The sequence below is a fragment of the Oncorhynchus tshawytscha genome, linkage group LG10 (assembly GCF_018296145.1).
Source record: "Oncorhynchus tshawytscha isolate Ot180627B linkage group LG10, Otsh_v2.0, whole genome shotgun sequence".
Taxonomy (NCBI): Eukaryota; Metazoa; Chordata; class Actinopteri; order Salmoniformes; family Salmonidae; genus Oncorhynchus; species Oncorhynchus tshawytscha.
The window spans coordinates 20303121-20327885 of NC_056438.1; the positions used below are offsets into that span (position 1 = coordinate 20303121).

Genomic DNA, 24765 nt, shown 5'->3' on the forward strand with positions numbered 1-24765 from the left:
GTGTTTTTTTTGTTGTAGCTTGTTCCAGTCACTAGCTGCACCGAACTGAAAAGAGGAGGAACCCAGGGATTTGTGTGTTTTGGGGACCTTTAACAGAATGTGACTGGCAGAACAGGTGTTGTATGTGGAGGAAGAGGGCTGCAGTAGGTATCTCCGATAGGGGGCAGTGAGGCCTCAGAAGGTTTATAAATAAGCATCAACCTAAGGGTCTTGCAATGAGTTTACAGAGATGACCTGTTTACAGAGGAGTATAGAGTGCAGTGATGTGTCCTATAAGGAGCACTGGTGGAAAATCTGATGGCCAAATGGTAAAGAACATCTAGCCCCTCCAGAGCACCCTTACCTGCTGATCTATAAATTATGTCTCCGTAATCTAGCATGGGTAGAATGGTCATCTGAATCAGGGTTCGTTTAGCAGCTGGGGTGAAAGAGGAGTGGTTATGATAGAGGAAACAAGTCTAGATTTAACCTTAGCCTGCAGCTTTGATATGTGCTGAGAGAAAGACAGTGTACCGTCCAGCCATACTCCCAAGTCCTTGTATGGGGTGACTACCACAAGCTCTAAACCCTCAGAGGTAGTAATCACACCACTGGGGAGAGGGGCATTCTTCTTACCAAACCACATGACCTTTGTTTTGGAGGTGTTCAGAACAAGGTTAAGGGTAGATAAAGCTTGTTGGACACTAAGAAAGCTTTGTTGTAGAGTGTTTAACACAAAATCCAGGAAGGGGCCAGCTGAGTATAAGACTATCATCCAACTGCCTGAGCTATGTTGTTGATGTAAATTGAGAAGAAAGTGGGGCCTAGGGTCAAGCCTTGGGGTACTTCCTTGGTAACAGGCAGGGGCTGAGACAGCAGATGTTCTGACTTTATACACTGATCTCTTTGAGAGAGGTAGTTAGCAAACCAGGCCAAAGACCCCTCAGAGACACCAATACTCCTTAGCCGGCCCACAAGAATGGATTCGTCTAGCGTATCAAAAGCTTTAGCCAAGTCAATAAAAATATCAGCACAACATTGCTTAGAATCAAGGGCAATGGTGGCATCATTGAGGAACTTTGAGGTTGCAGTGACACATCCATAACATGAGTGAAACCAGATTGCATACCAGAGAGAATAGTATAGACATCAGGAAAGCCAGTCAGTTGATTATTGACAAGTTTTTCCAACACTTTTGATAAACAGGGCAAAATAGAAAGTGGCCAACTTGATCTCCCCTTTAAATAAAGAACGCACCTGTGGCTGCCTTACAAGCAATGGGAACCTCCCCAGAGAGGAGAGACAGGCTAAAAAGGTCAGAGATTGGCTTGGCGATGATAGGGGCTTCAACCTTAAAGAAGAAAGGGTCAAAACCATCTGATTCAGATGGTTTCTTGGGGTCAAGTTTAAGGAGCTCCTTTTGCACCTCAGACTCAGTGACTACCTGCAGGGAGAAAGTTTGTAGCTGGACAGAGGAAAAAGAGGGAGAAGCATTAGGGCTAGTCGCATAAGAAGGGGTGGGAGATGAGGAAATGTTGGATGGGCAAGGAGGCATGGCTGAGTCAAGTAGGAATCCTGACATAATGAGGTGGTGATTAAAGAGCTCAGCCATGTGCTCCTTGTCAGTAACAACCACATCATCAATATTAAGGGTCATGGGCAGCTGTGAGGAGGAAGACTTATTCTTTAACCGTTTTCCAGAACTTCTTAGGGTTAGACCCACAGAAAGAGAACGGCTCCTTAAAGTAACTAACTTTGGCCTTCCGGATAGCCTGAGTGCACTTATTTCTCATTTGCCTGAACGAGAGCCAGTCAGGCTCGGCACATGCATACTCAGGCTATCGCCAAATTGAATTCTTGAGGTTGGTTAACTCAGATCACAGTCGAACCAGGCGCTGAACCTGTTTTTAATTCTCATTTTCTTTATGTGGGGGTGTTTGTTAACAATACCACTGAAAATGTAAAAAAAGAAAGTCCAAGCATCTTTGACAGAGCTAATTCTATACCAATTTACAGAGGCCAGGTCATGAAGGACGGCTTGCTCATTGACATCTTTGACAAATCAGGATAGGTCGTTTTACTGATTAGCCATTACGAACACAGGCTTTAAAACAGTGATCACTAAGGTCATTACAGGAATCACCAGACTGATACATGTCAGGATTATTTGTGAGGATAACATCAAGGAGAGTAGCATTTTCTGGGTATTTGGAGTCATACCTTGTGGGATTGGTAAAAATCTGAAAAAGATTTAGGGAGTCCCATTGCTTTAGGACTTGGTCATGTGGTTTAAGCATCTCCCAGTTTACGTCACCCAGCAGAACAAATTCAGACTTAGTGTAAGGGGCCAGGAGAGAGCTTAGGGCAGGTAGGGTACAGGCCAGTACTGATGGTGGACAATAACACCCAGCAACAGTCAACAAAGAACAATTTGAAGTCTAATGCTTAAAACCAGCAAAACCAATTGTTTGGGGACAGACTTGGTGGAGACAACCGAGCACCGAAGGTATTCCTTGGTCAAGATTGCTACTCCACCACCTTTGGAAGATCTGTCTTGCTGAAAAAGTTATAACCAGTGTTCAAAACACTCTTAATCACATCTCAGTAATGACCAACACATCTGGATTGGAGCTGTGAGCCCACACTTTCAATTGATACATTTTAGGTAATTAGCTTCTAGTGTTAATGTGCAGGAAACCCAGGCTTTTACGAGAGCAGAAATCAATTAAGCAGATATCAGAGCACAAGTCACAATTGAGCACAAGTCAGAATATCATCAGCAGTAATACAATCAGGGCACGGCAGAGGACACAGAGAGCTCTGCAGTGTTCATTTTTTATGACATTTGAATGTGCATCAGATAGCAGCAAGATCATATTGTATAGCAATTTCAACAGGTAACATGAGTACCAAGCCGGTGAGATGTGGTTAGAATAGGATGGGAGGCCAAGAGTCTGTGTAACCAATAGTGTCCCGAGTGTGGGAACAAACAGTCTGTTCTACGGTCAAGTAAACAAGCAAGTTCATAGTCAACAAAGCACAGGCCAGGGCAGACGGTGAACAGATCGCCAGGTGAAATCCAAGCTGCAGTGCAGCAGGCAATGGAAGTAGGTGTCACACCCACTTGGGAGAAGCTTTTCTTCGGGAGGCAGATTCCTTGTAGAAAATCCCAGCTAGCTAGCTAACGTAGCTGGCAAGTCTCTGTCCACTGTTTTTTTTCACATGGAAAAGTAGGTCGTTAGCTAGCTATATCTCTTCAGTTTCAGTGAATGGTCCTTTATGACATCCAAACAAGGTTTGGACAACAGTCCTGTGGCTGTTGTATTTTGGAGATTGCGAGGAGGATGTTTTCTGATGTGATCAAAGCAACAATATTGTTTTCTTATTGAGGTAATTTACAACTGAAGTGTCCTGGCTGCATATCAGTTCAAAATAGAGATGAATCCAGGGGGTACTATATTGTAATGATGTCTGCACAGAGGGAGGGGGCTTCAGGCCTCTGCATTTGGGTGGGGGAGGCTGTGAAATTCTCCTGCCATTGTTGGGCTAATGGGCTTTGACACCTCTCACTTCACACCTAAGTGCTAATTGAAGTTGCAGTCGGATCTGTTCTGTCCTAGCAAGCTTGGTAGCCTTAATTTAGCATTCAGCCCTTATAAGGTAAAATATATAATTTTAATGTATTTTTCTGCTTGGCTTTAAAAGTAGCTTCAGAGTAAACATTACTCACTCAGTTCCAAGTTGAATGGTGTTTTCAGGTTTCTGTTGTGCTTATTTTGCTGGTTGTTGGTTTGCCAGAGCATTTGCTGTATTGACATTGGAATGATCATGTAAATTATAAATTATAGGCCTATTAATTGCATGCAAATGCTTCATAATCATGTTAACCACCATGTTCTATTGGGAAATAATAATCTTGATTTTTAATTGTATTAGATTTATTTGTAATCACATTAGACTCCAACAGATTTGATAATCATAGCACCCTATGAAATCTCTGACCAGGGCTGTGCTGCACTGTCCTTATCTCAAGTGATCCACGTTACAGTAGTCCAGGGTTTCCCAATCCCCCAGCACTACACAGCTGTTTCAAATAACCAACTCATCCATCAAGCTTTGATTATTTTAATCAGCTGTGTAGTGCTAGTGTAAAAAAACAAAAAACAAAACGTGCACCCAGGTGGGGCCTCAGGACCGAGCATCGGGAAACCCTGCAGTAAGCTACATGGTGACACAAATGTAATCATAGGCTTCAAATCAAGCGTTGTAGTTTTGGGGCGATTTTACAAACACTACTAATCCCAAGATTCTCAGTGGAGGGCCGTGATTTCCGGGTTCTGTGTTGCTAGGGGGAAGGTGGCGCAGAGGACCTGTTGGAAATGACGGTAGAAGAAGTCGGATTTCAATATAAAGTCCGAAACAGTAAACCTGGAAGATAGCAAAGAAACTTCACCAGACCTGCGTGCTAAGGGTGTGTGTGCGCGCGCGCTTGTTCAAATGTGTATTTATGTAGTCAAATAATGCAACGCTGCGGTGTGTGAAGGAATCGCTGTCTCGCTTGCTGCTAGCTCAGCTGTGTTGTTGCACTTATCCCCACCTGTGTGGGTAACACGCCAACCGGCTAGCTAGCCAATTTATTATCGAAAATCGACTCCGGTGTCCTCTCCGAATAATCTGAACTAGTTAGGAAGTTTAAACTGTTATCCAAATATGGCTGTTGTGTTAAGCTAATTTGCAGTTAACTTGCTTCCTTGCTAGCTAAATAACTGGCTAACGTTAGACTCATAAATTAGCCAGCTAATTAGCATGCTAGCCAGTTAGTTAACTAGCTAGCTAATTGACTTAGTTGAGGACAGCGCCCATGCTGTCACTGCTTGACTACTGTATACGTAGTGTATGAGATTAATATTACTTTTGATGTTCATTTGAGGTCTGCGTTTACTGTGGATTAACAGATCAAAACAATGACACTTAGTCTAACTTGTTAGCTAGCTAGGTAAAATAGTTGATATGATTAGCTAATAATCAATGTGTGTGTGATTCATAATCATAACAATGGTTCACAACCCTCCAAGTTCCTGCTGGTCACGCCCTCAGAATTCCAATGAATCCAGTTAGCCAGTAGTCAGTGCTAGGACTGAGAGTGTAATAACAAAGTTTTAAATCCACTTTGTTTGCCTCTCACACACAATATGCAAACAACTGTGCTCTCCCCTCCATGATAAACATTCCTGACACCCGTCTGCCTCCTCCCTCCCTCTCCTCCATAGGGTGTGACTCACCATGGAGTCCCTGATGAGTGCGGTGGCCCCACGGACCCCGGCCCTGTTGAAGAAGGCCTCTGAGGTGGACTTCCGGTCGGGGGCCACACTGGAGCAGCTGTCGGCCCAGGTGTCTGAGCTGGTCACCCTGGAGCAGGGGGACTTCGGGGACCAGCTTGCCCTCGAGGTCCACACGGCCAAAGACTTCATCTTCAACATGCTGGGTAAGACTCACCCACAGGCATTTTATATATGCTATTACATTTGGGTTAATACATTTTTGATTCACTACTGATATAGACAGCATTATAAGCTGGGTGCTTCGAACCCTGAATGCTGATTGGCGGACAGCTGTGGTATAGCAGACCGTATACCACGGGTATGACACAACATTTATTTTTACTGCTCTAATGTTGTTGGTAATCAGTTTATAATAGCAATAAGGCACCTCGGGGGTTTGTGATATATGGCCAATATACCACGGCTAAGGGCTGTATCCAGGCACTCTGCTTTGCGTCGTGCATAAGAACATTCCTTATACCGGGTCCATTAATGCCATATACAGTATATAAGACTTTGACCGAGGCCTATTGTGTGCTTGATAAAAACGTATAGTGAGTAATGTGGTTGTGGATAAGTACAGATAGAGGAAAGGTGGTGGCTCAGCTGTGTTTATTTTCTGTGTCATGGATCAAGGTCCTAATATGCTTATCAGCCAGGTGAAGTGAGGTTCGTTGTCCAATAGGTGGCACTATTCCCTCTCCCTCTGTTCCTCAAGCTCTGCCTTTGCCTGCTCCTACGCTCTCTCCTCTCCTCTCTGCTTGTCCCAGTGCAACTGGAACCGAAGCCCCTTTTGGCCGGGATCCCTCCGTCTTGAGCCGCATATCCTCTCCTCTATTTCACTTTCTTCTGTTTTACTACTCTATCCATCTCTCTTTCTCTCTTTCTGTTTTGCTTACCCCCCTCCTTATTGTGCCTGTTTGTTGATCATGTGCAGTTTGAGTGGGAAGCACAATACAAACAAGCTAACTAGCACTAAGTCCACTCCCCCTGTAACTATAGCTGTGTATAGGAGCCATGGTTGGCAGTGAGTATTGTTTGCACTAAAATATCATAACAGCCCCTTCTTCTAATCCGGTCAAATATTGGATTAGTTTACTGCCAACCCTCCTGTATCTCTCTGCCTCTCAACTTCTGCACTAGATAGCCTAGCGTCCTCTTTTCTGCTCTCGCCACACTCTCTAGCTCTCTCTTCTCTTCCTCTTTGCTCTCCTCATCTCTTTCTCCCCTCTCCACTCTCATTCTACTCACTCTCTCTCCTCCCTCTTTCTCTCTTCACTCTCTCAATTTGTACATGCCTGAGAACCCCCCCCCCAAACAGTCATCTGTGCCTATTATCATCCTATTAAGCCTGGTGACTGAGAAGCATGTGTAAGGAATGTTAATACAATGTTTGTCATTAACACTTTTTAATTACTGTTGAATTAAAAACCAGCCTCATGGCTTCCCGTCCTCCCTCATCTGTGAGATAGGTCTCTCTCGACCATTTTGCACTCACTCACACACTTAACCCTCTATCCCGATTGACTCCCCCTGCCCCTCTTTTCCTGCCTCTCCCCTATTTTTTTGTATTAATTAACTCATCCACTTTCTGTCGCTGTCTCCGTTGTCAGTCAGGCTGACTGCTCTTTAATTTCCAACCGTTTGCCATTTAAAAAGAATATAAATTTGCACCTTGACCGGGAAAAGATATGGTGTGAGTGTAGGATTTAAGATGACTTGTAAATGCACGGTGTGTGCATTAGCGAGTAGCACTGTGACACTGTGTTTTTGAAGAACCTTGAAGAGGGAGCCCAGGCAGTTGAAAGGAAACATCTCCCCAACTACTAGAGCTCTTTATATGGAACATTTGCAGTGGTGTCTGTGTGTGTGCATCTCTATGGCTGTGTTTACACAGGCAGCCCAATTCAGCTCTTTTTTTTCCCACTGGTAAAAAAATATTTATAAATCACGTATTTTTCTGAGCTGATCTGATTAGGCTAAATACCAATTAGTGACAAGATCAGAATTAGGCTGCCTGTGTAAATGTAGCCTACGTGTCTGTATCTGTGTGCATGTTAGCCCGCGTGTGTGTGTGTTTGACTTTCTTTTCTAGTTGGGTCTTTGTAAAAGTTCTCTCTAGCCTAGTTTGAGAAGCAGGAGGCTCCCCACCGGGAATTCAGTGCTGACAGAGAGGGAGAAGAGAGGAGGCGATGCATTGCACCACACAGTGAAACAGATCCACAGTTTGACAGATCCAAGGAAGGAAAAGCCACTTATTTACCCGGTAGCTCTTCAGTAAACAGTGTTAGGCTGGCCTATAGCATGCCTGTGGAAACATGGCTCTAGAATTCCCACAGGACTAAATGGGTCGTGGGAATGTAGAATAATGACCAAAGGCTGGTTTATTCTTGGTCTAACAGCATGTCTGTATACCACAAGTGATTTGAGCTTATTTACGGTTAGATAATATATCTTATTATTGTAGAGGTGTAGCTTAAACCCCCTCAGGTTGATGTGAAATCTAATTAGTATAAATAAATAAATCCCCTTAATCTGCCAGTTTAAGGTAGAGATGCAGTGCATTCGGAAAGTATTTAGACCCCTTGACTTTTCCCACATTTTGTTAAGTTAGTCTTATTCTAAAATGGATTTAAATGTGTTTTTCCTCATCAATCTACACACAATACCCCAAAATGACAAAGCGAAAACCGTTCTTTACATTTTTGGGGGGAAATCTAAAAAACAATAAAAACGGACGTGAATTACATACGTATTCAGACCCTTTTCGAAATTGAACTCCGGTGCATTCTGTTTCCATTGATCATCCTAGAGATGTTTCCTCAACTTGATTTGGAGTCCACCTGTGGTAAATTCAATTGATTGGACATGATTTGGAAAGGCAAACGCCTGTCTATATAAGGTCCCACAGTTGACAGTGCATGTCAGAGTAAAAACCAAGCCACGAGGTCGAAGGAATTGTCCCTTGAGCTCCGAGACAGGATTGTGTCAAGACACAGATCTGGGGAAGGGTACCAAATAATTTCTGCAGCATTGAAGGTCCTCAAGAACACAGTGGCCTCCATCATTCTTATATGGAAGAAGTTTGGAATCACCAAGACTCTTCCTAGAGCTGGCTGCCTGGCCAAACTGAGCAATCGGGGTAGAGAGGTGACCAAGAAGCCTATGGTCCCTCTGACAAAGCTCTAGAGTTCCTGTGGGGATGGGAGAAACTTCCAGAAGGACAACCATCTCTGCAGCACTCCACTAATCAGGCCTTTATGGTAGTGTCCAGACAGAAGCCACTCCTCAGTAAAAGGCTCATGACAGTCTGCTTGTAGTTTGCCAAAAGGCACCTAAAGGATTCTCAGACCATGAGAAACACGATTCTCTAGTCTGATGAAACCAAGATTGAACACTTGGGCTTGAATGCCAAGTGTCACGTCTGGAGGAAACCTGAAGCATGGTGGTGGCAATATCATGCTGTGGGGATGTTTTTCTGTTTTTCAGCGGCATGGACTGGGAGACTAATCAGGATTGAGGGAAAGATGAATGGAGAAAAGTACAGAGATCCTTGATGAAAACCTGCTCAGGACCTCCGACTGGGGCGAAGGTTCACCAACAGGACAAATTCTACAGATTCTAAACTTTAAAATGTATGTCAATCAAAATCCATAGATGAAAAAAATAAAAAATAACATGTGACAACAGATTTACTTGAACAGTGCAAATGCAGATTTGCACATTCTCTTTTTCCATGTGTCTCTGACTACGGCTGACCTCGCCTTCCCCACAGAGCTCATTTAAACAAGCCTATGTTTTATTTTTTACATTTAACCTTTATTTAACTAGGCAAGTCAGTTAAGAACAAATTCTTATTTACAATGATGGCCTACCCCAGTCAAATCTGGGGAACGCTGGGCCAATTGTGCACCACCCTATTGGACTCCCGATCACGGCCGGATGTGATGCCGCCTGGATTCGAACCAGGTACTGCAGTGTCTTGCACTGAGATGCAGTGTCTTAGACCGCTGCGTCACTCGGGAACCCTTTTTATACGGCTTTGACGTCGGTTTAATTCAAACACAAAGAAGGCCAGAGGGTTGGAAACAGGAGGGGAGCTCCATTTCACGTTCAGCCGACACGAAAACTAAGAACGGGACACAAGTCAGCCGTTGTCTCTTAAGAAGTCCAGACCCACAGAGTTGAGGCTGAAAGACTAAAAAAAAAAAAAAACGCCCAAACAAGCGGTTTTGTTTCTTCCCGCAGAGCTTGTTTTTTGTGGTCTGCGTTTCGGCTCGTCCCTCTGACAGTGGTTTTCAATGTCATAATCTATTTCATATGGAATAATATTTGATAATGTAACTTTTCACAAAAATCAAACTAGCTAGATTGATTAAAGATTTCTAGCATGTTTTTCTGTCAGTAATGCCCACCCAATCACTCAGTCAGAATGTGACCTGAATGTTGAGTTATTGTTTTCATGGCTACGGGCTAGGCTGTAGCAACTACTGTCATTCAGCCTGTGTTCTGGTAATGATCGGTTGTGTAATGGTTGTGTTGAATGCGCCCAAGTTGGTCTGTATTTTATAACTTCTGTTCTCAGGGTGTCGCTCCCACTTGCATACGTTTTGAGGAATGTCGCTGTAAATACCTACGGTCCACTGTAGCTCTGGCAGCCGGCAGACACACAGCAGCTCCCGCTGGAGCCCTTGAGGTGAATTCAGATGAAGCCGCCTTGAAAGAGTTCAGTACCGTCGCTTATATGGGAATGAAAATTCGGCGCATGTGTCGCAGGCTTTTGGTTGAAGTTCTCCCAGAGAATCTGAAAGGTCGGTTAGGCCTCGTTTGACATGAGCAAATCACTACAGAGCGTGGGAGTGTTCCCAAAGAATATTGTTGGTCTCACGTGGGGACACGGTGCATCTCGGTATGGAGTGCAGTTCACTATTCATGTATCATCTTATCAGTTGATTACTTTTTTTGTGACCAATAAATTTGCTCCTGCGTAGCCTCTAGGCAGGCTACACAGTAATATCATTGTTTTAATTAAACCGGTGCGCACTCCATTCAAATAGCATTTCTGGGCCTTGTTAACTGTCAAGTGTAGACTCATCACTGATCCAAATGGTTGCCTAATCGGGCCTCGGCTAGATGCAGTTTGAATGAAACATGCATTCAAAACGCAGATCTTTTGAGCGTTTATTTAGAAGACCGGTTCACTGTATTTCACACTATAGACTAGTGTTGTACTCACTCAAAAGCGACAATACCGTTCTTCATTGCGTTGTCTTTTTGGGGAGATTTTCAAACTGCGTGCTCTGACTGTGAGCGCACCTGTCATTTCATAATCTACCTTTTTTTTTCTTGCACTGTGATATGTAAATTTAGCCTGTATGTATATGCTCTGTTTTTTAAAAAGATATGGAACTATGCATTGCGCAGGTAATACATTCAATGCCATATTAACCTTGTGTTTAGCTAATGTATGATGGGTTACTATGCATGCGCTTCTAACTCATCTAGTCGTTGTCTTACTGTTCTCTGACGCGTTAAGAATATACACCCCTGCTCTCCTATTGTGCAGTCCCAGGAAAAGCTATAATAGCTTGAACATTTTAGACTTAATTTAAAAAAAAAAGGTACTAATATACTGTTCGAAGAGCGTTGCAAGCTTGCTCTTTTTTAAATGTTTTAGCTGAATGTAAAATACTTGTGCAGTTAGAAAGCGAGAATGAACGACGCGTAGAGCAGACAGTTATTTATTCAGACCCATAAACATTAAGCTCTCGTGAAGAGAACTCTTTTGATCTTATTCTAGTCCCATGTTATGAGAGCAAGAGAGTCAACCTATTAATTATTTAAATGGGCCCTATTATAATTTAATATCAGTTGAAATGAACTATCCTGTAATTGTAACTTTGTAGGCTGCATGTCCTGCACAAATCAATGAACTATCTGCGCGTTCTCTCCCAGCTTCATGGTTTGAAAGTGGTGTCTAATTCCAGTCCATATACTACAGTACAATCCACACCCCCAAAAATATTTTTACTAGAGCTTGTTTAATTTATTTACCCAAGAGTGCATCCATCTATGGGCTGCTATTTTTTTCTGTTGTGCGTAATGTACATGGGACTGGTCTAAATTGCTAGTTGGATCATGGGGTGGGGGCGTTCTGATGAGTTGGGTCTGGGGGGAGTCGGGATGGAATTGATTTTCAACTAGCCTTAGTCACTCACTGTCATAGCAGCTCCGCTAGCACCATCGTTGTTCTGACTGCATCTCCTCCTACGTTCGCTAACGCACATCAAGTCTCCCGTCTTTGAACTGCTCTGTGTGTGTGTAGTGACTCTATCCATATGACCCTGTCCCTCTGGTGTAGGGTCGTATGGGCAGCAGGAAGGTTACAGCTCATTAACTGAAGACTAACTGATAATTAACCATGCGAGTGCCGTCGTATGGTTGAACTGCTACAGCTAAATGTACATTACTCTCTCCCTCTGGGCTCTCTTTCTCTGGTCTATCTCTCCCTCCATTTAGTGAATCACTTTTAATGTACATTACATGAAAAGCAATTTGACATTTGCCATGTGTGAAAACCCAAAGGGACATATTGTGTTCAGATTTTTAATAGCCCAATCTGATCTGTCCCTGAACACGACCCATCGCTCTATTAAACTCTGCACTACAGAACTCTATGGATCACACATGCACACCTTTCAATAACCTTGGTTATGCTGCCCAGTGTTAGATAGCCTTTGACCCTCTTCAGCTTCAAAAGAGGGGTTTCTCGTCGCTCTGACAATCCCAGACATTGCACCCAATCGGATAAAATGGGAACAAATTCTAATTCTGTTTTATTTAAAGAATGAGCGAGGCCTATTTTAAAAGCTTGATGAGAATTCATAAACATGGGAGTTGGCAGGGAGCAACACACACACACAGCAGAACCCACCTATGACTGACAACTACGTGTGTGTTAATCCATCTCTGTCTGAAAGCACATTCTCTTTAGATGGCTGATAATGCCTTTCTGGGGCTAATTGTTTGCTCTTTAAAAGAGCAAATGAGTGTAAAGCAGAGAGAAAGCGCTCCATGGTAATTGAATTCGTGAAACGCTCTCTGTTGGCAGGATCTGTGTTTCACGATTTATTGGATGGTTTGGCCTGTCTTTGAATTATTTTTAAAGCTAAGGCCTACTGTCCGGCATCCCAACTTTTCCATTGGGTGTCGATGTATTTACACAGCTACTCTTACCCTTTGTCTTTTACTACCCTGCATCCCCCTCTCCTCTCTTTTGCTCTACATCCTCCTCTCTTTTGCTCTACATCCTCCTCTCTTTTGCTCTACATCCTCCTCTCTTTTGCTCTACATCCTCCTCTCTTTTGCTCTACATCCTCCTCTCTTTTGCTCTACATCCTCCTCTCTTTTGCTCTACATCCTCCTCTCTCTTTTGCTCTACATCCTCCTCTCTCTTTTGCTCTACATCCTCCTCTCTCTTTTGCTCTACATCCCCCTCTCCCCCGGAATGACATTACTATGTTTATACTGTAGCACCATATAGGCCACGCTACTGTGAATCTGAACATGGCAACACACTTTGAATGGTGATTCAAAGGTTTTCATCACTCTGCACTGTCCGTTATGGGTTTGTCAGTGTGACATTTTGTGTGTGAGACAGCAATCTTGGGCAGCTCTCCAGTGCTAATCGTCACAGTTCCCAGACTGGCTCTATGGAAATGAGATCCGCTATGATTGACCTCCCAGTTACCTGGTGTGTGTGTGTGTGTGTGTGTGTGTGTGTGTGTGACCTCCCAGTTAGCTGGGTGCATCACACTGAGGCTGTTTTAAATGACAACTGGATTCATTAATATTAGTACTCCACAAACACAGAGGGGCTTTTAGTTTTGAAAACTAGGCTAGTGTGGTCCTTACTATAGAGTTTCTCATCCAAGCTCCAAAGCTTTTTTGGACCTCACCTAAAATGATGTAACCAAACTGTTGGCCACAACCTTTGTAGACTTGTTTCCATGTACGTCATGGTTTGCCTGTGTTTCTGTATGCGCAAAGGAGACAGTAAGTGGCCCATGGGATTAGAATGTAGATTGTGTTCTCTGGAACAGCCTCACATCTCCTCTGGGTCAAACAGACTAACATCCAGGGCCTCATTAGTGGAGAGAGAGAATCTGTCTCCTTCCCCATCGTTCTCTTTCGCTCTTTCCCTCTTTCGTTCCTTCCCCATCTCTCTTTTTTTCCCTCTCCTCTCTGAGCACCACACTAGCTATTGGAGAGATGAGACAAACATCTCTGCTCCCCATTTGACCCAATTGATCAACTGTAGAGAGAACAAATCAGAGGAAGTTCCTGCTCGCCAACTCTGCCCTTTGCCTGTCTGTAAGATATTTTCTCGACCTCCGCTGTACTTGGCTTCTCAAATTTTTTGGGGGGAGGGGAACTGACAGAGAAATCAAATCTATCTGATTATTGCTTGGTGCTCTGTACGCTCTTTCTTCCCCTCTCTCTTTCTCTGCGCTCATTATGTCCTTTTCTGTCAGTAATACACACTCTGTAGTAAAAAACAGCCTGGATTTAGAGCTACCATAGTTGAGAACACAGCTAAGTACTTGATTGGCTGCAGTATTCTTCATAAACTCTATAGAGTTTTTGGTTGTGATGGGTGGGGAAATTGTTTCCCAGAAGCTAGATGATAGAATGCTGCTAGTAGTGTGGCGTTAAATATTGTACCATTTTTATGTCTGACTTATACTGAACAAAAATATAAATGCAAACATTTTACGGCATTACAGTTCATGACGAAATCGGTCAATTAAAATAAATTCATTAGGCCCCAATCTATGGATTTCACATGACTGGGCAGGGGCGAGCCATGGGTGTGCCTGGGATGACATTGGCCCATCCACTACTTTTCTCAGTGTAGCAGACTTTGTCCTGTAAAATGCCAGATTAACTTCAAGGAAAACTTTTAGGAAATGTAGCTGGCTACATATATTCTATGAAAAACATTAGAAATAGGATGGCCATGCATTCATTGTTTTTTGCCCCCTGAAAAACTTGCCTTTTCATTGTTATCTTATTTACTTGCGTGGTTGCTTGCCAAATGATAGCGTGGCACTTCTGTTCTCATTTGATGAAAATGAAGCTACATGTTTTTTTTCTCTCCTAGTCTCCCACTCCTTTCCCCCTCTGTCTAAGCAGTTTGCACAGTCAGTCTGGCTGTATTCAGTAAAGACTCCCTCTTGGAGTGGAAAGCCAGGGTTGGCCAAAATGTCCATTTATTTGGCGCGTTTGATCCAGAAAAACACCGGTTCCAACTTGCGCAACGTGACTACAAAATATGTCAAAAGTTACCTGTAAACTTTGCCAAAACATTTCAAACTACTTTTGTAATACAACTTTAGGTATTTTTTTTAATGTAAATAATCAATGAAATTGAAGACAGGATGATCTGTGTTCAATACAGGAGGAAAACAAACTGTAGCTAGCTTTCTGGCCGTACTTCATTACACAAAGGAATAACCTCAACCAATTTCTAAAGACTATTGACATCCAGTCTAAGCGATATGAACTGCAAGAAGGTCCCTTAGAAATCTGGATTCCCAATGAAAACTCATTGAAAAGAGTGACCTCAAAAAAATATATAAATATATATCTGAATGGTTTGTCCTCGGGGTTTCGCCAGTTAAATAAGTTCTATTATACTCAGACATGATTAAAAACAGTTTTTAGAAACTTCAGAGTATTTCCTATCCAGTTATAGGTTAACTGCCTTGTTCTGAGCTCGGGATTCTATCCAGCAACCTTTCGGTTACTGGCCCAACACTCTAACCACTAGGCTACCAGCCGCAGTCACGAAGGGAGCTGTGTAGACCTCATATGACCCAGCAACTATGTTCAGTCTTATGTAGCAACATTCCATTTTTTATTCTACATTGGATAAAACTACAGACTCGGCTACAAAATGGTATATCATACACTGCTGTTGAGGAGCAAAGGGAAAGTAATTCAGCTTTGCAAGTTGATCAACTTGTAACCCCACTTTTGAGAAATGGCCCTTGAAAAAGTTTTGGTTCAGTTTTTACACCTCTTTGTTCACACCCATTCAGCCGGATTCACACCCTAGTAAGCTTTAGCCCCTCCCGTCTCTTTAAGGATTCACATGTGAGGCCATGTGCTGAACAGAGTACGGTAGTGCAGTAAACAACCAAAGATTTCAAGACTAAAAGTGGCGAGTAGTAGTAAAAAATACACTATCTTGGCCTATATCGTAATCCGACGTTGGTGCAGGTCATGTTCTTCACATTACTGTCTCTGGTCAAATCTACGTTTTATTTGTCACATGCACAGGATAGACTGTGTGAAAGGTTCAGTGAAATGGTTACAAGTTGTTATATTTTTGATATGACTAGCTATGACCATCGTAATCACTCCCTGGCTAACTTGATGGGTCATGTAATCATCTGGCAAAGTGGATTTTGTTTTTGTTTAGACATGCAAGTTAGCTAAACAATAATCTCAGCTCATACATTACTAGCAATACAAACTGATTGTCATAGCTAGCCACCATTCATGAAATGCTGAAGTATGAATCTGCAGGTAGCTAAAGCTAACCAACTAGGTTCAAAGGCTATAATTAGCAATGCAAATGTTACCTAGCTAGCTAATGAACCATAACCGTTTATTCCCCATCACTGTCATCAGAAGACTCCACAATGTCTGGTTCAATGAAAAATGTTCTTACCTAAATCAGGTATTTCCTTATCGTCTGATTCATTTTCAGAGTCAGAGAGGGTCAGCATGACACGATCGTCCTCCAGAAAGTAGTCCAACTTTTTCCCACGATCTTTTGTCGATAGCACTTGGTAAATTCAGGCCAGCAATGTTGTTGAGAGCAGTAGCAACACTTTTGCAGTTGTCCATACATTTCCAAAAATCTGCGGTAGCAAGGATTATCTACACCTACTAAGCAGCTCATGTTATGGACAGAGGCATGCTACGTGACAGACCAATCCAAACTCATCTGTCGGCATGTCTAGACCATCCATTATCTCAGCCAATCATGGCAAAGGGAAGGTTCCTGACTTTTTCCGTGGCTAAATCAGCTGGGCTTGTAATTTAACCTATTTGGGCTAGGGGGCAGCATTTTCACTTTTGGATGAAAAGCGTGCCCAGAGTAAACTGCCTGCTACTCAGTCCCAGATGCTAATATATGCATATTATTAGTATTGGATATAAAACACTCTGAAGTTTCTAAAACTGTTTGAATGATGTCTGTGAGTATAATAGAACTCATATGGCAGGTGAAAACCTGAGAAATTCCAACCAGGAAGTGGTTGGACAAAAATGTGAAAAAATGGTGCCTCATACTTGTATGTTTGAGAAATTTGAATTATGAGATTTCTGTTGTTTTGAATTTGGCGCCCTGCAATTTCACTGGCAGTTGGCGAGGGGTTCTGCTAGCGGAACCCCGTTCCCAGACAGGTTAACAATTGTATTCACAGGTGGCTTACACGTTTAAGGCACATGAAAGTTGACATGTTTCAGAAGGCATTTCTGGCCCAAAATTTTGCATTTTGATCAAAAAAAATTGATGTTTACATTAAAATCCCTCTCCTGTGAAGTAGTGACGTGCGACAGACACCTAGTTTCCTGAAATGAGTCAAATGTACTTGTTTCATTGTGTAGGTGTTTACCCCACTCATGTTCACCCTTGTACATACTTTTGTATATGTAGTGTATGTGGACACCCCTTCAAATGAGTGGATTTCAGCCACAACCATTGCTGGCAGGTGTATAAAATTGAGCACACCGCCATGCAATCTCCATAGACAAACATTGCCAGTTGAATGGCCTTACTGAAGAGCTCTGTGGCACCGTCATAGGATGCCACCTTTCCAACAAGCAGGTTTGTCAAATTTTTGCCCTGCTACAGCTGCCCCGGTTAACTGTAAGAGCTGTTATTGTGACGTGGAAACATTTAGGAGCAACAATGGCTCAGCGTTGTTAAAGCACATGAAAGTTTACATGTTCCAGAATTCATTTCTTTTTTTTTTTTTACGCATTTGGATAGTAAAATAATAAATGTACATTCAAATGGCTCTCCTGTGAAGTAGTGACGTGCGACATACGCGTAGCTTCCTGAAATGGTTCACACATACTTTTGTCAGTATCACTACTGCGCTTTTTCATGAATACTTCATGAATGTATGCATTGAATTTGCTTCTGACCAAGAAGAACTGCTCAAGGTCTGCTTTTAGAATTTCATATTATGCTCATTCTTTGTGTGTTTTCTTCCTCCAGGCCTTGTACAGAAGGTGGACCAGCGTCTCCCGGTGGCCAATGAGTACCTGCTCCTGTCTGGGGGTGCCAGGGAGGGGGTTCTGGACCTCAACCCAGAGGAGCTGGGGGACTACGCCAAGGGGGCCGATTTCGACCTGGACTTCACCCTCCTGGTGCCCGCCCTCAAGCTCCATGATCGCAACCAGGTTGGTGCAGTACGGATGGAATGGGAAACGTTTAATTTGTTTTGTATGTATCTTATTGATATTAAGTTGTGATGTATGTGACGTTTTTACTGTGCCCTTTTTAAAACCTTTTTATCTAGTGTCATATGAAGTTTGATGCAAAACAAATACTAGTGTTTTCTCAGGAAAAAGTGTAATGAAGTATTATTTCTTCTAATGTCAACCAGCCGGTCACCCTGGACATGCGCCAGTCGCCCCCCTGCCACTCCTGGCTCTCCCTGCGGCTCTGCGACCCCAACACCCAGGCAAGATGGAGGATCTGCTGCCAGGAGGAGACAGACTCACCCCCCGACGATGATGATGAGGAAGAGAAAAGGGAAATGGGTCACAAAGCCTCTGGTGCCGTCCCCCCCTCCCTCTACGTAATGCGTTTTCTAATGTTCTTCTCTTTTAGCGCTTTTAGTTTTGTATTTTACTGTAAGATGTGTTGCATTGGTTTTAATGAAGTTTAATTTGTATTTGATTCTAGTCGCCCCACCAGTCTCTGGATGGCTGCTACATGTCCCCGGCGCTGGTGGCTGACTGGTTCTGGGGAGTGGTGGGTGAGGCGGTGGACGAGCTGAGGCGTTCCCCCAAGAGAGGCATCCCCGTCCCAGAGAGGCTGGAACGCAACGGGCCCCTGACCACCCTCATCCTCCAGGCGGGCTCCAGCCGGGTGCTCTATGACCTGCTGCCAGTGGTGTCCTTCCGGGGCTGGCCCGCCGTGGCCCAGGGCTGGCTGACGGCCAATCACTTCTGGGACGGGAAGATCACAGAGGAGGAGGCTATCTCTGGGTTCTACCTGCTGCCCTGCCCGGCTCCGCTGGGGGGGAGGCCCGACCGGGAGTGGAGGCTGGCCTTCTCACGCAGCGAGGTGGGTAGCTAGCTGCACGTTGTAGTTGGCTAGTTAACCATCGGGTAGCTTCTTCTTTTGAATAGCTGTATAGTTAGTTAGATTGGGCATGGGATTTCTGCTGGACAACAATGGCTAGCTAGCCTAATTTGTTCAACTGAAACTCAGCGGTATGTAATTGCCACAAGCAGCCAAAAGAATTGCAGATTTTCTCGATGCACTCACCCAGAGTATGTGCACGGGTGTGCTTCATGCTGCTACAACATGATAAAAGTTTTAGCCTTCTGTGTCATACTCTTAGTTGTTGCCGAAGTCCGTCCTATTCTGGTGTTTACTTTGTGCACCACTGACTTTACTGTTAAATAAAACTGAGCGAAAGTACAAGTTCACTTACCGGTGGAACATTTTGAACTTTTTAAATATGAAAGTAGTAAGGTTCTTAACGGTCTTCAAGTACCATCAAAAATGACTCGGTATAACATCGATCCATGCTGTGTCTCTGGGGCATGCATGTGTACCGTCTGTTAATGCTGTTTGCTTCTTGCTGGTGACATCTGATTACCCCTCGTGGGATTAATAAAGTGACCTGGCTGCCATATCATTGTCTCCTGTCATGTCTGTCTCCAGGTGCAGCTGAAGAAGTGCATTCCGTACCCCATGGCCCAGGCCTTCCAGGCTGCCAAGGCTGTCCTCTCCCGCCTCCTGGCTCGCCCCCGCACTGGCCTCAGCCCCTACCACCTTCGCACCCTCCTCTTCTGGGCCTGTGACCGCCTACCGCCCGCCTACCTCTCCTCGCCTGACCCAGAAACCCCCGCCCGCCTCCTCCTGGGCCTCCTGGATGATCTGGCCCATTGCATCCTGGGTAAGAACTGCCCCAACTACTTTCTGCCCCAGTGCAACATGCTGGAGCACCTGTCGGACAGCCAAGCCCTGCTGGTGGCCCGGAAGCTGGCCCATGTCCGGTCTGACCCGACCGAGCACCTACGGGCGGCCCTGGACCAGGCCAGACAGGCGAGCCAGCTGAAGAGGGAAGCAGCGAGCGCTACCAACGGGCACGGAGGGTCGCCCAGGCAAGGTTACCCGGCCAGCGGCATCATCTCGCCCTCGGACGACAAACTGGCTGCCAGGCTGCAGCAGCTGGTGACCGAGAACCCCGGGAAGTCGATTTCTGTTTTTCTCAACCCCGATGATGTCACAAGGCCGCACTTCCGCATCGATGACAAGTTCTACTGACCTGAGAGTAATGGTGTGCTATCGGCACACACTCTCTTCAAAACACATGTAAAACGGCGAGTCAACTAGGATGGCTCGAGAGTCAAAACACTACAGAGCCTCACTGCTCTCCTATCCCACCCCCTCCTGGAGGCTAACGACAATGATGCTAACGACGCTGCTGAACTATGACACTACCAAAAACACCTTTGCACACTCCCAGGAGCAGGAGGCTGACCCTAGAGAGCCCTAGGCTAGAGAAACCAACACTCTTCTATCCATTTAGCAGTGAGTGATGTCATAAAGAGACCTCACCAAAGGAAAAATGCTCGTTGAGTTACCACGGAGACTGCTGCTCTTTTATGAGCTTGCCGTAACGGTGTTTTTTTTTTTTTTTTTTAGAATAAAGAACCCCTTTAGAATGAAGTCTGCTGCTGCTCCCATTCAATGGCATGGCTTACCCAAAGGATTTCTCCTCTCTCCACACTAATGAGAAACTATTCCCCCTGCCCAATCAAAGTGGGTGATAGTATCAGGATTCTCCCTTTTTTTTTTTTTTTTCAACTATGAATGTAATTTGGTGTGGGGCAATGTCTTTGAACAAATAGTATTTTCTTTCGATACGTTTTATCCCTTTTTCTGTTTGCTCTCTGCCCCTCTCTCGTTCTCATACTTCTTTTCTCTCTCTTTCCCCCTCTCTCTCAGGTATTTTTAACGTTGTTCATTGTTTTTCTATGTGACTCCAGACTCTCTCTGGGAGGGTTATGGTTCCCCTCCATCGATCTTGAATGGTATAACCCAGGGTTGTCCTTCTGTTTCAACACTTACTATGTGACTCCAGACTCTCTCTGGGAGGGTTATGGTTCCCCTCCATCGATCTTGAATGGTATAACCCAGGGTTGTCCTTCTGTTTCAACACTTACTATGTGACTCCAGACTCTCTCTGGGAGGGTTATGGTTCCCCTCCATCGATCTCTCTTCCCGGGGTAATTTCATGTTTATCTGAGCTATTGCAGTTCAAGCAGGCCAAAATAAAGGCTCTCTCACTACACTGGAAGTTAATTTGAATACGACTTTTCCATCGCGAAAACGTCTATCATGCATGTCACATTTCAATACTGGCTTGATGTCATGTCGCGGGAGGTTATTTTCTCTCAAATTAGCCAATGATCATATTTTTGCAATATTCCTACCTCGGAATTTCTTATAAGAGGGTCCACCACATTTCTCCTATTTGTCTGCTTCTTCAGTCCAGAGTGCATTGTATGGTGCCATTGCACATGTCAGACTCCTCTCTGTGAGGTACATTGATCTGCAGGTTGAACATGGTGAGATTGTATACTCCTAAATTCATAGTGCAGTTTAGGTGATTTTTACAGCCAACTCGCTACTTCACATGCTGATATTGTCTTTGGTGGTGTTGTGTCTAGCTACCGACCAAGCTAGCCAGCCAGCCAGGCCATAGAGGGAGCATTGCATTGTGGGTTTGGTTGTCGATCTGAGCTGCAACAGATTTCCACATGTTGCTACCAACCTTATTATAACGACAAAATGAAACATTTGTTCACCAGAAATATTGATCTCACAGTGTCATTTAACACTGTAAATTATGCCAATTAGTGGTTTTGGGTGGATTTAGTCTTTAACCTTCATATTCCCCACCTTTACCTTCCAGACCAACATGCCCCTCAGCGGTCACCTCATCAATTTGCCTCGATTCAGAGGGGTTGGGTTAAATGCGCAAGACCCACTTTCAGTTGAAGACGTTCAGTTGTACAACTGACTAGTTATCCTCCTTTCCCTTTGTCCCATGAAAGCTTGAAGCAGCAGTTTATCATCAAATAAGGGTAATATCACAGGGGCTATAAACTTTAATTCAGTTATTTTCTTACAGTCCCTTTTTGAAAATGTGTACCATGGTACAGTTTACATTGGGGCTTTAATGGTGGGATGTGGTCATTAAATGTTGTATGATATTAACAAACTACCTATAATGGAGGCAGGTTGGTCCGGAAAGGAGGAGAGGTAGTGTTGGCTACTGAAACGGTTGGCACACTGCTCGATTGTATTCTCATCTTCATGTTACGAAATGAAAGCACTGCCATGGCTTGGCTAGGCTACATCATGTCATCTGTATGAGGCTTGTGTAAGGGCTATTTTCTTTGTTCCACGTGTGTGTGTGTGTGTGTGTGTGTGTGTGTATGAAGATGGGGAGGTTTTCATGGTTTGTGGTTGAAACTCAGAGGAAAAGCTTTTTGTCTTGTCTCAGATTTTAATTGGAGGAAACTTGACTGGTTTTGTAATGGTCCCTCTCTCGCTCTTCTGCTTGGTTTGCCTGTTTTAATAAGCTGTGTGTGATCGGACCACTGATCAAGCTCTTTAAATGTGCTGATGGAGAGAGAGTTAGAGATCCAGAGAGATGGAACAGGAACAAATGCACAGCAGGACACAAACACCCAATGTGCTAGCCTTCTTTCCACATCCCCTTGTGCCCTCCTCTCTCTCTGTGTAAGAGACTTGGGGGGCCTTATCTTGTCCACCCAGATGTGTTGGATGGGGAGATGGGCCAGCCTCTGGCCCTTTGTACAGATTAGTGGTAAAGGATGGGGCTGCTGGGAACTGGGACAGCTGCTTGTCTGTCTCGTTATATATCTGTCTCGCTTTCTCATTATATAGCTGCGTCTCTCTCCCCTCGTTTTCCTTTTATAACTTCCCATCCAATGAGTGGAAATCACTTCTCCTGAATACACCTTTCTATCATCAGATTGGCTCTAATCGGCATTAGCTTAGACTGAGGGTGTATCCAAAATGGCACCCAATTCCCTATATAGTGCACTTCTGCCCCATGGTCCCCGGTCAAAAGTAGTGCACTGAATAGGGTGCCATTTAAGACGCACAGAGTATCAGAGGTGCTTGTTGAATATCATTAGTGGAACGTCATGGTGGACATCACTCGAGCATCATCGGAACACTAAATCAAATAACATGCGCCGAGTTCAACAGGTGTAACCTTACAACAAAGCAGTTTTAAGAAATATAAGTCTTAGGTAAAAAATAGATAAGTCAGAAATAAAATGAACAAATAATTAAAGAGCAGCAGTAAAATAACAGTAGCGAGGCTGTATACAGGGGGTACCGGTCCATACTATGTGCGGGGGCACCGATTAGTCGAGGTAATATGTATGTAGGTAGAGTTAGTGACTATACATAGATAATAACCAGAGAGTAGCAGCAGTGTAAAACAGGGTGGAGGGAGAATGCAAATAGTAGACTTGGCTCCCTGGTACCGCTTGCCGTGTGGTAGCAGAGAGAACAGTCGATGACTAGGGTGGCTGGAGTCTTTGAACATTTTTAGGGCCATTGACACACCGCCTGGTATAGAGTTCCTGGATGGCAGGAAGCTTGGCCCCAGTAATGTACTGGGCCGTACGCACTACCCTCTAGTGCCTTGCGATCGGAGGGCGAGCCGTCGCCATACCGGGCAGTGATGCAAACAGTCAGGATGCTCTCGGTGGTGCAACTGTAGAACTTTTTGAGGACCCATGCCAAATCTTTTCAGTCTCATGAGGGGGAATAGGCTTTATCGTGTGGAGGATCAGCATGGCAGATGTGGTGTTGCCTACCCTTACCACCTGGGGGAGGCCCGTCAGGAAGTCCAGGATTCAGTTGCAGAGTGAGGTGTTTAGTCCCAGAGTCCTTAGCTTAGTGATGAGCTTTGAGGGTACTATGGTGTTGAATGCTGAGCTGTAGTCAATGACTAGCATTCTCATGTAGGTGTTCCTTTTGTCCAGGTGGGAAAGGGCAGTGTGGAGTGCAACAGATTGCGTCATCTGTGGATCTGTTGGGGCGGTATCTGGGAGGATACTGTTGATGTGAGACATATGACCAGCCTTTCAAAGCACTTGATGGCTACAGACGTGAGTGCTATGGGTTGGTAGTCATTTAGGAAGGTTACCTTCGTGTTCTTGGGCACAGGGACTTGGGTGGTCTGCTTAAAACATGTTGGTATTACCGACTCAGTGAGGGACAGGTTGAAAATGTTAGTGAATACACTTGCCAGTTGGTGAGCGCATGCTCGGAGTGCACGTCCTGGTAATCCGTCTGGCCCTACGGCCTTGTGAATGCTACAGGTCTTTGAAAACTTTTCTTTGTGATTTGATATTCTATATTCTCTGGAATGTGATAGAATCACTACTTTATTGGTACTGCATATATTGGGTACAGTACTACTATATCAGTATTGATACTGTTTTTGAATAGCTTCTGTTAGTGGAGTGAATTAGGAACTACTGGTGAATTGTGTGGGTACTTCTGTTCTTTATAGCCTTGGTACAGGTGAGTGTATGAATCAAAAGGACACCTTGACAAACCAAAGAATGTAGTGTTGCTGACAATACAGAAGGATGAACACCCCGAGGATAGAGTTGAGTGCGGGTATGTAAACTGCAAAGTAATCAAATGAAGTGTATTGGTCGTGTACACAGATTTGCAGGTGTAGCGAAATGCTTGTTTCTAGCTCCGACAGTGCAGTAATACCTAGCAATATAACAAAATAAGCACAATCCAAAAAATGTATTAAAAAATAAATTAAGAGGTATAATATAGAAGTATTTGTGTGTGGGTGGGTGGTCCTAGCACTTTCAAGGTGGTAGTTTTCGACAGCCTGACGTTGTAATAATGTTCATGAACGTTGCCTTGAGCATTTATGAAAGTTGTCAGGGTTGTTGAGACTTCCTTTTGTCATGTTTTTCCTTCCTGAATGCTTCCCTAAGTTTTAAACGCGCCACAGTTCAACGTTGTAGCGAAGTTGTTAGAACATTGACAGACTTCCTGAATGCTCCCCTGAAGTTTTAAATTCAGTGCCAGCGTTTGAAATATGCAATGTCAGGTGTATCTCAC

At 44.1% G+C, this 24765-nt stretch overlaps 1 protein-coding gene across 2 annotated transcripts; it reads left to right on the plus strand.

Annotated features, from left to right (window-relative positions):
• The first annotated feature begins 4141 nt into the window (after positions 1-4141).
• On the plus strand, positions 4142-22269 carry tmem102 (transmembrane protein 102). Of its 2 annotated transcripts, none has more exons than XM_024404792.2 (6): positions 4142-4195; positions 5250-5464; positions 17599-17783; positions 17990-18184; positions 18292-18675; positions 19282-22269. In XM_024404792.2, exons 2-6 carry the CDS (start codon positions 5263-5265, stop codon positions 19885-19887), a joined length of 1572 nt encoding a protein of 523 aa, XP_024260560.1. In that variant the 5' UTR covers positions 4142-4195; positions 5250-5262; the 3' UTR covers positions 19888-22269. The 2 variants fall into 2 exon arrangements, with proteins under 2 accessions (XP_024260560.1, XP_024260559.1); XM_024404791.2 differs by lacking the exon at positions 4142-4195 and adding an exon at positions 4202-4450.
• The last annotated feature ends 2496 nt before the right edge of the window (positions 22270-24765 follow it).